Here is a 14,638-nt window from a genome sequence, read left to right as displayed (position 1 = left end):
GACCTCTTTTGGGAGGGGCTGCACAACTCGATTAAAGATGAGATCGCGAGGGGGGAGAGACCCCGAACCACCCAGGAGGTCGTTCAGAGGGCACTGGCAGTGGGGGTGAGGCTGGAAGGACGTCCGTGGAGCAAGGACGAAGGGCGTGGAGGGCGCGAACCAGCCGGGGGCCCCTCCTTCCTTCCCAGAGAAGCAGCGCGGGCGCAATCCACGCCTCCGCCAGGAGGAGGAGCCGAACCTATGGAGGTTGGAGGTGCAAGGGCTCAGTCAGCAACCAGAGCCCTAGCACCGGCAGCAGTGAAAGCGAAGCCTCCTAGAGGGAACAGGAAGTGTTACGTCTGTGAGGAACCAGGGCATATGGCAAAAGAGTGTCCCCAGAGGCCCCACAAGCTCACTACAGCCTCAGCAATGGTGACTGCAGCAACGCAGCAAGGAGGACCACAGCAGGGAAACGACGCAGTCTGGCTGGAGGAAGAGGCACTGGGGCCCAGCCAGACGTGTTAGTGACGCAGTCCCCAGAGATTTTACAGCCCGTGAACCCCCTCCCGCCCAAACCAGTAGTGAGGCTCACAGCATCTCTCCAGCTGCCCAATGGAATCACCATAGACGTGCCAATCACCATTGACTCAGGCAGCAATGCAGACTTTATAGGGCAGGACTTTGTCGACAGGCACGCTGTGCAGTTGCTGCCGGCCACACTGCCCCTGCAGGTTGTCACGGTGGATGGCAGGGAGCTGCTCGGGGGGCAAGTGGTGAAGCAGACACCACCAATGGTGATGCGACTTGGGAATCACAGAGAAATCATCAGCTTCAACGTCACTCAACTATCTGACACGCCCGTTGTATTGGGCATGAGTTGGCTGGACAAGCACAGCCCAACGATGGCTTGGTACCAGAGGCAGCTGACCTTCGGCTCTTCCTTTTGTGCTGAACACTGCATCGTGCCCAGGCAGGAAGGAGAGGAAGAGGAGTCACAGCTGCTGCTAGGCACGCTGCAAGCGATTCCCCACAAGTACGCTGAATTTTTGGAAGTTTTCTGCGAGAAGGAGGCAGACAGGCTACCCCCTCACAGACCATATGACTGCAAAATTGACCTGCTGCCGGGGGCGGCGCTGCCTAAAGGGAGACTGTATTCCATGTCAGAGGACGAACTGCAAGACCTCAAAGAGTTCATTGATCATAATTTGCAGCGCGGCTTCATCCGGGAGTCCAAGGCAGTGGGGGGCAGTCCCGTATTCTTTGTTAAGAAGCGGGACACGCCCCAAAAGAGACTCGTAGTGGATTACAGGATTTTGAACAGTGTGACTAGGCCATCGGACTTCCCCATGCCCCGAATTGACGACCTCCTCGCAAAGGTACGGAAGGGCAGAGTGTTCACCAAGTTGGACCTGCGGGGGGCGTACAACCTCATTCGCATGCGGGAGGGTGATGAGTGGAAGACAGCCATGTTCACGCCACTGGGGACCTACGAATATAGAGTTATGCCTTTTGGATTGCAAAATGGCTCCCACGTTTTTCAAGCATTTATGCATCACGTGTTGGCGGGACTTCTCTACAAGACGTGCGTCTGTTTCTTAGATGACATCCTGATCTTTTCGGAGTCGCAGCAGGAGCATGACAAACACGTCAAGGAAGTGCTGAGCAGGCTAAAGCAACATAGGCTCTACGCCAAGCTGGAGAAGTGCCAATTTGACGTGACGGAGGTGGATTTTCTGGGCTACAAGCTGTCTGACAAGGGGCTCGCCATGGACAGCGCCAAGGTTCGAGCGGTGTTGGATTGGAAGAGCCCGCGCAACCGGAAGGAGGTCCAACGGTTTGTCGGCTTTGCGAACTTCTATCGCAAGTTTATCAAGGGCTTCGCGATGCAGACGGCGGCCATCACTGACACGCTTAGCTCCAAGAAAAAGAAGTTCATTTGGACAGAGCAGGCGGAGCAGTCCTTTCAGGCACTCAAGCGTCTCTTCGCGTCGGAAGAGCAGCTGCTTCATGTCAACCCCAGCAAGCCGATGAGGGTGGAGACAGACGCTTCGGACAGAGCCGTGGGGGCGGTCCTGCTGCAGAAAGACCCGCAGGGGGTGTGGCGACCGGGAGCGTTTTACTCCAGGAAGCTCAGCAAGTCCGAGCAGAACTACACCATATGGGACAGGGAGTTGCTGGCCATTCACGCAGCGTTCAAGGCGTGGAGGCACTTTCTGATCGGCGCCAAGCACACGGTGCAGGTTTGCACGGACCACAAGAATCTAGAGCACTGGCGCACGGCACAGTTCCTGAATCAGAGGCAGATACGTTGGGCTGAGTTCTTTGCGAACTTCGACTTCCGAATAGAGTATGTCCCGGGGGACACCAACATCATGGCAGACGCTCTCTCCCGTAAGCCACAGTATCTGGAGGACGCAACACCAGCGGCCGCCATGCACATCTTCGCACCGACAGTGTGGGCGTGCGCCGCGGCGACCGTGGACCTAGAGGCGGTGCGACGAGCGTTGCAGGGGGACTCCTTCGCACGAGCAAAGATGGCAGAGGTGCAAAGGGGCAAGGCAGCGGCCGACGGTTTCCAGCTAAGAGATGGATTGCTCATCCGTAAAGGGGCCATCTACGTGCCGGGAGACGAACTTCGAGCCAAGGTGCTGCAGCAGCTGCACGACGCGCCCACGGCCGGGCACTTTGGCAAGGAGAAGACGGTGGAATTAGTAGCCAGGGATTTCTGGTGGCCTGGAATGAGAGGGGAGGTCGCAGACTACGTGGCGAGGTGTGACACCTGCCAGAGGGCCAAACCAGTGCACAAACCGCCGGCCGGACTGTTGGAACCGCTGCAAACTCCGGTCGAACCTTGGGAAAGGGTGGCCCTGGACTTTGTCACGGATCTGCCCAGCTCAAGGGGCAAGACGGCAGTGCTGGTGGTGGTGGACCTGTTTTCCAAGATGGCCCATTTCATTCCGTGTGCTAAGGTGGCCACGGCGGAGCAAACCGCCAAACTGTTCATAGACCACGTGTTCAAGGTTCACGGTCTGCCACGGTCTATTCTGTCCGACCGGGGGCGGCAGTTCATCTCGCATTTCTGGCAGAAGCTGATGGGCTTCCTGAACGTCAAGATCAACCTGGCGTCGGCGAGACACCCGCAGACCAACGGGCAAGCGGAGCGGGTCAATGCCATCATGCAGCAGTACCTGAGATGTTATGCAAATCAACAGCCTGCGACGTGGGTGGATTACCTGCCGCTTGCCGAGTTCGCCTACAACAACACGAAGCACGTGTCCACGGGGGTCACGCCGTTCTTCGCCAACAACGGGAGGCACCCCAGAACCTTCCCGGGACTGGAAAGAATGGGGGAGGGGGAGCCGCAGACAGCAGATGCGTTCGCGTCGGAGCTGCAGGAAGTCCACGATCAGCTGAGGCGCCACCTGGAGCTGGCCAAGCACGCATACAAGGTACAAGCAGACAAGCACAGAAGGGTTGGAGAAGAGCTCCACGTGGGAGACTGGGTTTGGTTAGCAGCCCACGCAGTGCCGGCCAGGTCGTTGGCCAAGAAGAAACTAGGGCATAAGCAACTGGGGCCCTACCAAGTCGAAGAGCAGGTCAACCCGGTAGCTTTCAGACTGGCACTTCCGGAGGGTTCCAGGATGCATCCGGTATTCCACAGATCGGTGCTCACTCCCTACAAGGCACCGCACAGGTTCCAGGAACCCGGAACGGCGCCGAGTCCGGCCAGAGACAGAACAGGGCACGCGGGAGTGGCACGGAAGGAGCGCATCAACGAAGTCACGGAGATTTTGGACTCCAGATGGGGGGAAGAGGGGGTAGAATACTTTCTCGCCAAGGAGGGCACCCCGGCCAGTGCGAACAGCTGGGTGCCGGGCTACGCCTTAGACGAACCTCTGCTCAAAGACGAGTTTCATGCCCTCTTCCCACATAGACCTATGCCAGCAGACTTTTTCGACGACTGGCTTTTCACGCCCACGCTTTCGGCCAGCACGTTCCGGGGGTTCGACTCGGACGAGGAACCGACACGAGACGTCCGTTCCCCGGAGGGGTCACCCTCGGGATCCGCCTCAGAACCCTCGTATTGGTGGGACGATAGGCCAGAGGAGCAGTTCCGCAGAAAGTGGCTGGAATGCTCAGGACGAGCAACGCCGCCAGGAGGAAGTGAGGGAGAGACGGACATGGACATTTTCGGGGACGACCCTGGTTTCGAGCACGGCGGCACAGAGATGGAAGCGGAGGTGACCGTCGTCGACGAGAGCAGGGAGGAAGAACCGGAAGACTTCAGATGCAGGCCCGCCACGGGAAGCGACCGATATCCGACGTTCGTCCCTTTGCAACAGCAGCCCCCAGCTCCAGCACCGGAAGGAGGGGAGGGGGGAATGGGGGGCTTCGAGGGGGGGATGGATGTCAGGGGTTTAGGAGCAGAGGCACGGGCAAGGGAGGAAACAGAGAGCGAAGGGGAGGAGGCAGAAGAAAAGATGAGTGATGACGACGACCCGAGATCTCCTAGTCTTTCCAGTGAATCAGAGGATTCACAGAAAGGAGCACCAGTGGCCAGGGCAAGGGGGGCACCCCAGGAAGATAGAGCCAGAAGGGACTCAGGGGGGAGCAGCTGGAAATCGGGACCAGCGTCACCGCCAGGAAGCAGGGAAGAGGAAGGGAGCCAGGGGGGAAGCGCTGGCAGCTCACCACAGGAGGGAGGGCATGAGTCAGGAGTGGCCACACCTCCATCGGGGAGCGAAGAAACGGTTAAGAGGAAGGTGGAAGGTTGGGCGCGCGCGCCAAGTTCAAATGCAGAGGAAGGCGGCGCAGTAAGCAGCCCCGAAAGGGAACCAGGTCCTAAAGCCCGGCGCAAGGAGGCAGGAGGGTCCGGGTCAGCGTCAGAAGAATCCCGGAAGGAGGAGGCCCCGGGGGGTAGAGGGACCCAGAGGAGGACAGTCAGGCGGAAAAGGTGGAGCAAGGCTAGGATATTAAGTTGGTGCTCACGGGGCGGAGACTCAGACGGAGCTTCGCCGATCTAGCTACTAGACGTAGAGTTTGCGCGCAGCAGCGTGAGAATGGAAACTGTAATTCAATAAAGACTTTTACTTAATGATCGCTGGCTAGCGTGATCCTCTGTGAGCTAGGATCTTCAAGCAGCTCTGACACATATGCTTCAGGTTACATACGCTTCAGGATACATACGCTTCAGGTTACAGACTCTGCTAATCCAGAAATAGTACCTTGGGTTAAGAACTTTGCTTCAGGATGAGAACAGAAATCATCCTCTGGCGGCGCGGCGGCAGCGGGAGGCCCCATTAGCTAAAGTGGTGCTTCAGGTTAAGAACAGTTTCAGGTTAAGAACGGACCTCCGGAACGAACTAAGTACTTAACCCGAGGTACCGCTGTATAAGCATTTCCCATTCTTTTTAAAATTTCTTGCCTGGAGCTTCCCAGTTAATTTTGCCATAGTCTATCAACTTGATTTGCCATTCTTCTCTGGTCGGGGCTGTCTCTTCCTTCCATCTAGTTGTTTAAGACTTTAAACACTTCAATGTGAGCATCTTGAATTGTGGAGCTGGCAATGCTGATTCCTCTTGTGCTGGGACTTCCGGGGGGGGGGGCTGTTGCCTGAGGCTGTTTCTTTGGTCATATCTCGTCCTAATACATCCTCCAAATCTCCAGACTTGTTGTCTTGAAGATGGGAAATCAGACCCCCCCCACCTGTGTATAGATGTTGAAATCAGTCACGGGTCCAAATATTAGAAACAGTGTTTTAACTTACATTTCTGATGAGTCACACTGCTACTTTATTGCTATGGCCCTGGAAACACGTGTTTGTTTGTGTGTGTGTGTACTGATTGAATTATATTTTAAGGGTGTTGCTGTTTTTCCCCCTTTTGTTTTCAGCATTTTTTGGAATCGTACCGGTCCATTACCACATTACAGTGGTGCCTCGCAAGACGAAATTAATTCGTTCCGCAATTCTCTTCGTCTTGCGGTTTTTTCGTCTTGCGATGCACGGTTTCCCATAGGAATGCATTGAAAATCAATTAATGCGTTCCTAGGGAAACCACCTTCAGGCCAGGTCCGGGGACAGTCTGTCCCCGGACCTCTTCTGAAGGCTGGGGGGGGGGACAAGGGCTTTTCTTCCCACCCCCAGCATTTTAAAAAACCCTGGGACAGCGGAGGACTTCTCCGCTGTGCGGGGCTATCTTAAAATGCTGGCGGGCGGCATTTTAAAATCGCTCCGGACAGCGGAGGACTTCTCCGCTGTCCGGGGCGATTTAAAAGCCCCTGGGAAGGCAGGCAGGGGGGACAAACACTCTCGCCCCCTGCCCGCCTTCAGAAGGTGTTCCCGCCCCCCGCCCCACTTCGGAACAGCTTTCCGAAGTGGGGCGGATGGGGCAGGTGTCCCCGCCCCCCCGCCCCACTTCGGAACAGCTTTCCGAAGTGGGGCGGCGGGGCCAGGTGTTCCCGCCCCCCCGCCCCACTTCGGAAGAGCTTTCCGAAGTGGGGCGGCGGGGCCAGGTGTCCCCGCCCCCGCCCCACTTCCGAACAGCTTTCCGAAGTGGGGCGGCGGGGCCAGGTGTCCCCGCCCCCCCGCCCCACTTCCGAACAGCTTTCCGAAGTGGGGCGGCGGGGCCAGGTGTCCCCGCCCCCCCGCCCCACTTCGGAAGAGCTTTCCGAAGTGGGGCGGCGGGGCCAGGTGTCCCCGCCCCCCCGCCCCACTTCGGAAGAGCTTTCCGAAGTGGGGCGGTGGGGCCAGGTGTCCCCGCCCCCCCTCCCCACTTCGGAAGAGCTTTCCGAAGTGGGGCGGCGGGGCCAGGTGTCCCCGCCCCCCCGCCCCACTTCGGAAAGCTCTTCCGAAGTGGGGCGGCGGGGCCAGGTGTCCCCGCCCCACTTCGGAAGAGCTTTCCGAAGTGGGGCGGCGGGGCCAGGTGTCCCCGCCCCCCCGCCCCACTTCGGAAGAGCTTTCCGAAGTGGGGCGGCGGGGCCAGGTGTCCCCGCCCCCCCGCCCCACTTCGGAAGAGCTTTCCGAAGTGGGGCGGCGGGGCCAGGTGTCCCCGCCCCACTTCGGAACAGCTTTCCGAAGTGGGGCGGTGGGGCCAGGTGTTCCCGCCCCCCCTCCCCACTTCGGAACAGCTTTCCGAAGTGGGGCGGCGGGGCCAGGTGTTCCCGCCCCCCCTCCCCACTTCGGAAGAGCTTTCCGAAGTGGGGCGGCGGGGCCAGGTGTTCCCGCCCCCCTCCCCACTTCGGAAGAGCTTTCCGAAGTGGGGCGGCGGGGCCAGGTGTTCCCGCCCCCCCTCCCCACTTCGGAAGAGCTTTCCGAAGTGGGGCGGCGGGGCCAGGTGTCCCCGCCCCCCGCCCCACTTCGGAACATCTTTCCGAAGTGGGGCGGCGGGGCCAGGTGTTCCCGCCCCCCCGCCCCACTTCGGAACAGCGTTTTAAAATGCTGGGGGTGGGGAGCGAAGCGCTGCCGACCCCCAGCATTTTAAAATCTCCCCGTGTCCCGGGGAGGTTTTAAAATGCTGGGGGTCGGCAGCGCTTCGCTCCCGACCCCCAGCATTTTAAAATCTTCCCAGGACACGGGGAGATTTTAAAATGCTGGGGGTCTGCAGCGCTTCGCTCCCGACCCCCAGCATTTTAAAATCTTCCCAGGACACGGGGAGATTTTAAAATGCTGGGGGTCGGCAGCGAACGCTTCGCTCCCGCCCGCCAGCATTTTAAGATCGCCCGGAGCAGGTGGGGGGGAGGCAGGCGGGGGGAGCAAAGACTTTTGCCCCCCGCCGGCCTTCAGAAGAGGTCCTCTTCTGAAGGCCGGCTGTGGGCGAAAGTCTTTGCTCCTGACCGCCAGCATTTCCCTATGGGCTTTCGTCTTGCGATGCAAGCCCATAGGGAAATTCGTCTTGCGAAGCGCCTCCAAAACAGAAAACCCTTTCGTCTTGCGGGTTTTCCGTCTTGCGAGGCATTCGTCTTGCGGGGTACCACTGTATTGAATTTTTAGGCTTGTATTTTCTCCAGCTCTTTGTCTAGACATCATTCAGAAAGGTGGCTTTTAAACATTTAAATAAATAGAATAACTTATAATAGGCTAGTAAGAAAAGCAGGGCCAAGGAAGCATAAAGGCACAAGCAATCCATGTTGAAGGTCTCTGGTTCAACAACTTTTGAGGGGCAGTAACCGACTCTTTGAGCTTTAGCAGTTATAGGCAGGAGCACAGTTAACACAGAGACACTGCTTTAGCAACTGTTAAGATTAACCTTTTCACGCGTCATTTTACTCCCAATTTTGTCAGATTATTATTATTATTATTATTTGCCCAAAAGTCAGATCATTTATTTGAAGCAGCTTTGGTATTGCTGGTTTTTCTTAAATAGAATATTGAACAGTTATGAATCTAACTTTGCATCTTGTTTGCATTTGAGGGGAATTAATGGAAGCAAAACTGAGCTCCTGGTGCAAATCTGAGATGCGCATCTCTGTACATCCCTTGTATAAAGTATGCGGTCCTTTGTTCGGAGAGCATTCTGAGAAGTCATAGCAACTATCAGTCAAGTTTTGCTTGGTTCACTACCCATGAGACTCAAACCTGAGTCACCTTAGCTTTGATTGTCTAGTGAGAAGCAGGAAATGGCAAACCCGTTCCTTTCAAAACAAAATCACTCCCCCTCTCTCATAGTTTTTGTATTTTAGGGCATGTATTTTAGGCTCCTGTGTCTTAGCGGTTTTTGTTTTTATCTGTAAGCCACCTTGAGTCCCATCAAGGAAAACAGTGGAAATACGAAAGCATATATATATATATATATATATATGGAATATAATAATAACAATCAGTCTGAGCAGGGAGTTGCAATTGCTGCAGCATCGGAAGGGATCCTGGGACATGTTTCCTAGGTCATGTGACCAAGCTGTCACTATGCTGTGGTGGCTAGAAGGACTGGGCTTGTGACCAAGCTCAAATCCTTTCTTAGCTGTGGAATTCCCTTTGATGTTGCCTAACCTACCCTTGCCAACAAAGGTCCATATAGTTAAAGCTGTGGTTTTCCCAGTAGTGATGTATGGAAGTGAGAGCTGGACCATAAAGAAGGCTGATTGCTGAAGAATTGATGCTTTTGAATTATGGTGCTGGAGGAGACTCTTGAGAGTCCCATGGACTGCAAGAAGATCAAACCTATCCATTCTTAAGGATGGGCCCTGAGTGCTCACTGGAAGGACAGATCCTGAAGATGAGACTCCAATACTTTGGCCACCTCATGAGAAGAGAAGACTCCCTGGAAAAGACCCTGATGTTGGGAAAGATGGAGGACACAAGGAGAAGGGGACGACAGAGGACGAGATGGCTGGACAGTGTTCTCGAAGCTACCAGCATGAGTTTGACTGAACTGCGGGAGGCAGTGGAAGACAGGAATGCCTGGCGTGCTCTGGTCCATGGGGTCATGAAGAGTCGTCACAACTAAATGACTAAACAACAACAACAACAAACCTACCTCAAGTGGCAGTTGCTAGGATCAAAATAGGGTGCTGTGTGCACTGCTCTGAGCAATTTAGAAGAGTTTTGGAATAAACAACAAATGAAAAGAACAACTTGGGCTGATCTCATTGATATTTTTGCATGCTTCTGTATTCCCAGGCTGAAGCGGAAGATGGTTTGCTTCTGTACTGCGGAGAGAATGAACATGGGCGTGGGGACTTCATGTCTGTGGCAGTCATCAGACGAAGCATTCAGTTCAGGTAAGAACTACAGAACAATGCCAGTGGAACTTTGGTAGCTTGGCTCTATGTCTGTAATATAAACATTGTCATATCCTTAGTGAAGCTTTGGAGAGAGCTGCTCAGGTGATGCCTTGGCTAAGTTTCTATTTACCGTATTTTTCGCCCCATAGGACGCACTGGCCCATAGGATGCACCTAGTTTTTTTGGGGGGAAATAAAGGGGGGGAATTATTTCCTCCCTCAGGTGCGCTGCGCTAATCCCGAAGCTTGGGGCGTGCGGAGCTCAGCACCCCCAAGCTTCTGGGTGCAGGCAAGCTCTCCGCCAACCCTGGGAGAGCTGGGTCACCCACAGCTAGCGGATAGCTTCCTGAAGCCTGGAGAGTGAGAGGGGTTGGTTCTCACCGACCCCCATCGCTCTCCAGGCTTCAGCAAAAGCCTGCATTCTCCCCATAGGACGCACACACATTTCCCCTTCATTTTTGGAGGGGGAAAAGTGTGTCTTATAGGGCGAAAAATACGGCAGCTACTCTCCTGGCTGCCCCTGTTTGGGTACACATTGCCTGGAGGCAACCAAGCAGAGATGTTTTTAATAACTGAGAGGGAGGAAGAGCAAACAGGCTCCGCTCCCTTTTCAGACTTCCAGAGTGCCACCAATGAGTTGCAATTGGCATGGGCGATGTTGCTGATGTTGCCTGTTTTGAGCATATACAGCTAGATTCTTTTCAGGAGGACATCTCTGTGAATGAGATATGTTGCAAGGATAAGGGCGCAGGCAGTGATCTCTCAGAAACCTACTTCTTATTTTCTTTTAATCACACCCAAGTGATGGATGCCAAGCAAAGGGGGAAAGAGCACATTTCACACATGTGCATCTTTGTGTTGGCTGGCTGCTGAGGCTTCCTTGTCAGTCAGCTCCACCAGCATCTTGAGTTTCATATAAAGAAAGCCGGTATTATTAATACAGGCCTACCTCTCACCAGGGAGCCAGGAGATTTCCCAAGATAAATTATTGTGATAGCAGTAAGTCAGATTCTAATCCTGTGCATCTCCAAAACCATTTTTGAAATGTGTTGGTTTCTTGTTTATATATGTGATATATTTTCCTGTCTGTAGCCAGAGGATGTGAAAAGCTCAAACTCTTCTCTGTGGGGAAAGGAAAGAGATTAAAGAAAACTTTCTCCCTTTCTCCTTCTCCCTCTCCCTTTTTGTCCATAATAAAAGAAGGTTAGATATAAGCGTCCAGTGAACAGCCTTGGAGTACGAGAGAAGATTGCATCATCAAAGCTAAATAGGTGTGGACCTGTTTACTAATCTGGATGGGAGACCACTTAGTGTGTTGTTTTAAATTAAAATATATGCTTAGTTGTTATAAAGAGATAAATGTGAGCCATGTGTTTGGATCTCATACACTGCTTTTGAATGTTAAAAAGAAGCAGAAGCTGTCTTGAGGGAAGACCCTTTAAGGCAGTGGTTCTCAACCTTGGGTCCCCAGGTGTTTTTGGCCTACAACTCCCATGATCCCTAGCTCACAGGACCATTGGTCAGGGATGATGGGAGTTGTAGGCCAAAAACATCTGGGGACCCAAGGTTGAGAAAGGCTGCTTTAGGGTGAGTTAAGTTTGGTCATTTCCTGAGAGGTTGTCCTGTTGTCCTGTTGTCAGGTTCAACTGTGGTACTGGAATTGCAGTAATTACAAGCGAGAACAAAGTGAAGCTGGGTAATTGGCACAGTGTGACTGTGTTCAGAGATGGACTGGATGGATGGCTTAGGCTGGATAACAACCGTCCAGTTTCTGGTAAATCCCAGGTGAGTCATATACCGTTTATGAAAGGGAATGCTCTTTTTAAAGCGTTTTGGCAGTGGGAAGGTGCTGGAGTGCCAGGGAGTCCCCAGAGCCAGGAATGGCCAACTCACCCCATATTCTGGGAAGCAGAGCAGCCCAATGTAGTTGTGTCTTGTGACTTTTCCGAGGACGTTTGGAGAGTCCTTAGTGCTCTCCGTCCCCCATCTTCCCACAAGTCACTACGTATACCTGTTGCTTCACATTTACCTCTAGGATTAAATCACTCTAAAATATCCCAATATCAACAGCTGCCCCCACCTACCAAGTTGAAGAGTCTGTCAAATATTATAAATGGTGAAATGTATGCAAGGTACCACCTTATAAGTCTGCTGGCTTCCAATGTCTAAATCCGCCAACGACCCTAGAGGGTTAAAAAGACAGTTTGCCGTAACTTTGCTGGATAATTGAGATGTTAATGCAGGGGATGAGATAAGCCTGATTTGAATTTGTTTAACAAAAAATAATTAATGATTTATTAAGCAACACAGAGAATTGCCATCAGGGAGCTAAATTGTGAAAACCTGTTTGGTTCAAGCTTCAAATGCCTTTCCTAGCTCATATTATAGTCAGCTTATTTTATTTAATTCTATTTTATTTTTCATTTCACTTCACTTTATTTTTACTTCACTTCACATTACATGGCTATGAAGAATCCATAGCAAAAGGCTCAGGGGTTGGACGTGTGGCTCTCGAGCTGCTGTTGGACTTCCATCCACGCCAGCCGCCATGTGCAACGCTCAGAGCTAGTGGAAGTTGCGGTCCAGCAATACCTGCAGCCTACAGGTTCCCCACCTGTTCATTAGCTGAAGCAGGGATCAAAGCCCTTCTCTCCAGCTTCCTGGCAGAAGAGGCAGTGTGTCATCCGGAGAACACACCTTCTCCTCACCCCAAATGAAAACATTTTAACACACTTCATTGTATACGTATAGGGTCTTGCTTCCAGAACTAATGCAGTGTATTGGACCTGCATGTTTCTTTTCCTTAGAAACAAAACTTCGAGCCATTAAAACTATATCTGGATTACAATTTGCTGGGGCATCTGAGAACCAGGTAAAACTGCTTGGAAGGTTTTCTGTGGTTTGCCATCTCTGCCCCGGACGTGTGACTAGTAAATTGCCTCCCTTCCTCAAATCCTGGAGGTGGGCATGTTTTGAAGCTGTTTCTTATCACAAGGCACTGAATTCTCTAGTTATGATGTTGCCCAAGGCATGGACTGAAGGCACATGATGCAACATAATTGCTAAAGCTAAGGAAGTCTGAGTCTGGTCAGGCTAAGAACATAAGACAAGCTCTGCTGGATCAGACCAAAGGCCCATCTGGCCAGCATTCTGTACTCAGAGTGGCCAACGAGAGATACATGGGAAAAACACAACTGGGGTAGAGCACTATCCCACTCTTCTGCTCATGATCTCCACCCAGGAAGTGGTATTCACCATCACAGATGGGGCCAGCCCTATCGTTGGACAGAGTGATGCAGCTGTGGCACATAGTGATGGAGGAAGAGCGGACAGGAGAGTGTGAGCCATGCAGCCTGCCCTGTGCCACCTATGTTTAGCCCCCTGCTCTCAGGTGTAACTCTTGTCTCCAGTGTTAAAATAAGAGCTATTCTGGCCAATTTCTGCACATGGAACGGGGAGTTTCCATCTTGGTTTCTACCTTAGGAAGCACAACGTCCTGGGCCAGCCCTGGAAGAAAAGTGAGATCTCTAAAAGCTCTAAATAAATTAACAGGTCTATTTATCCTCCTTCAGCCAAATTTCCTATCAGTGTTTCCACCCCACTTTCTAGGGTCAATACAGCAAAATTACTTTCCGGACTCCCTTCTATCTTGGAGGTGCTCCTACCGCCTACTGGCTAGTGAGGTCTGCAGGCATCAATCGTGGCTTTCAAGGCTGTGTCCAGGCACTCACGATCAATGGGAAGATCATGGACATGCGGCCCTGGCCTCTGGGGAAAGCTCTTAGTGGAGCAGATGTCGGTAAGTGCGATCTTATTCTCATCCTTGTCCATGGGAGAGAAATGGGTTGCTTCCTTCCATATAGAAAGGCTAACCATCTCTGTCCAGTCATGGTTTAAGTTTAACCTTGCCCTGCCTTAGAGCTATGTTTTGTTTGCTTTCGTAAACTTTAAAATGGGCACAACAGGAACCCAACAAGAGCATTGACAAAATGGGAGCTTTCTTAAAAAAGGGGGCTGGCTGTTGCAGGTAACTAATAATATGTTTATTTTATTTTTCTAAGTGCACAAGCTAAAATAAGACGTGAAAAAACCAAAAACCCTATAGACATTTCATGATTGTTATTGCAGCTTAAACGTAACCTAATACTGCATTTGTAAAAATGAATTCTAAATACCATTCAGTTTGTCTATGGCGAGTCTACTTTTGTACGCAACTTGTTCGTGTGTTGCAAGGTTGTACATAACTTCTATCCGTTCGTTGAAGGGAGCTGCAATTTATTTTTCCAGTTCATCAATACCTGACTTTTTGCTGTAGTAAGGGCGCAGAGAGACCCTTTGTTAGGTTACATGTGCTGGATATATAATTCAAATAACAAATAATCTTGACTGAGATAGACCAGCATGCACACGACACCCCAAACTCACTTGCTCTCAGGTTCCTTGTGTCCAGTCTGATTTGTACCCCACTCCATGGTAAACCTCACTAGCCTAGACTCCTGCTGACATTTGCCAGCACCTTTTGTGGGCTCTAGCCTGGAATAGAATAGAGAGCCTGTTTCAAGTCCTTGGTGAGCCACAAGTTCCTGTACATGCTGCTTAGGTCTGGTCTGCCCATGAGGCAGACTGACGCATCTGCCTCAGGATGCAGAGTCCCATGGGCTGGTGCCCCCACAGGCACCCTGCCCTGACACCACTGGGATCACATGATCCCATCTTCCCATTTCTCCTCAGCCTGCAGAATGGAATGGGGGCACGCTTGGTGCTTCTAGTCAGGCCGAATGTCTTTCGCCTTAACCTCATGAAACCTGACCTGAGCCATTGGGCCGAGGCAACCAAGAAATATAAATTAACAAAAGCCTCACATTGCTCACCTGACTGAAAGGTTTGCTCAAGTGACTGCACCTTGTTAGTGGGAGAAGTGGCTGAAAATCCTGGTTTCA

General features: G+C 52.5%; 1 protein-coding gene across 1 annotated transcript in view; it reads left to right on the top strand.

The window, feature by feature from the left end:
* EGFLAM (EGF like, fibronectin type III and laminin G domains) overlaps window positions 1-14,638 on the top strand; it is a 135,411-nt gene that overhangs the window by 73,224 nt on the left and 47,549 nt on the right. Inside the window, exons 11-13 of the mRNA XM_081212716.1 lie at window positions 9,596-9,696; window positions 11,339-11,483; window positions 13,308-13,497. Coding sequence (XP_081068842.1) covers window positions 9,596-9,696; window positions 11,339-11,483; window positions 13,308-13,497 — 436 coding nt within the window. The remainder of the gene's footprint in view (window positions 1-9,595; window positions 9,697-11,338; window positions 11,484-13,307; window positions 13,498-14,638) is intronic.

This window comes from Podarcis bocagei (assembly GCF_964188305.1).
Source record: "Podarcis bocagei genome assembly, chromosome: 11".
In the NCBI taxonomy this organism is placed as follows: domain Eukaryota; kingdom Metazoa; phylum Chordata; class Lepidosauria; order Squamata; family Lacertidae; genus Podarcis; species Podarcis bocagei.
The sequence above is the reverse complement of the archived record's forward strand: the minus strand, read 5'-3'. Positions and strand labels throughout refer to the sequence as shown.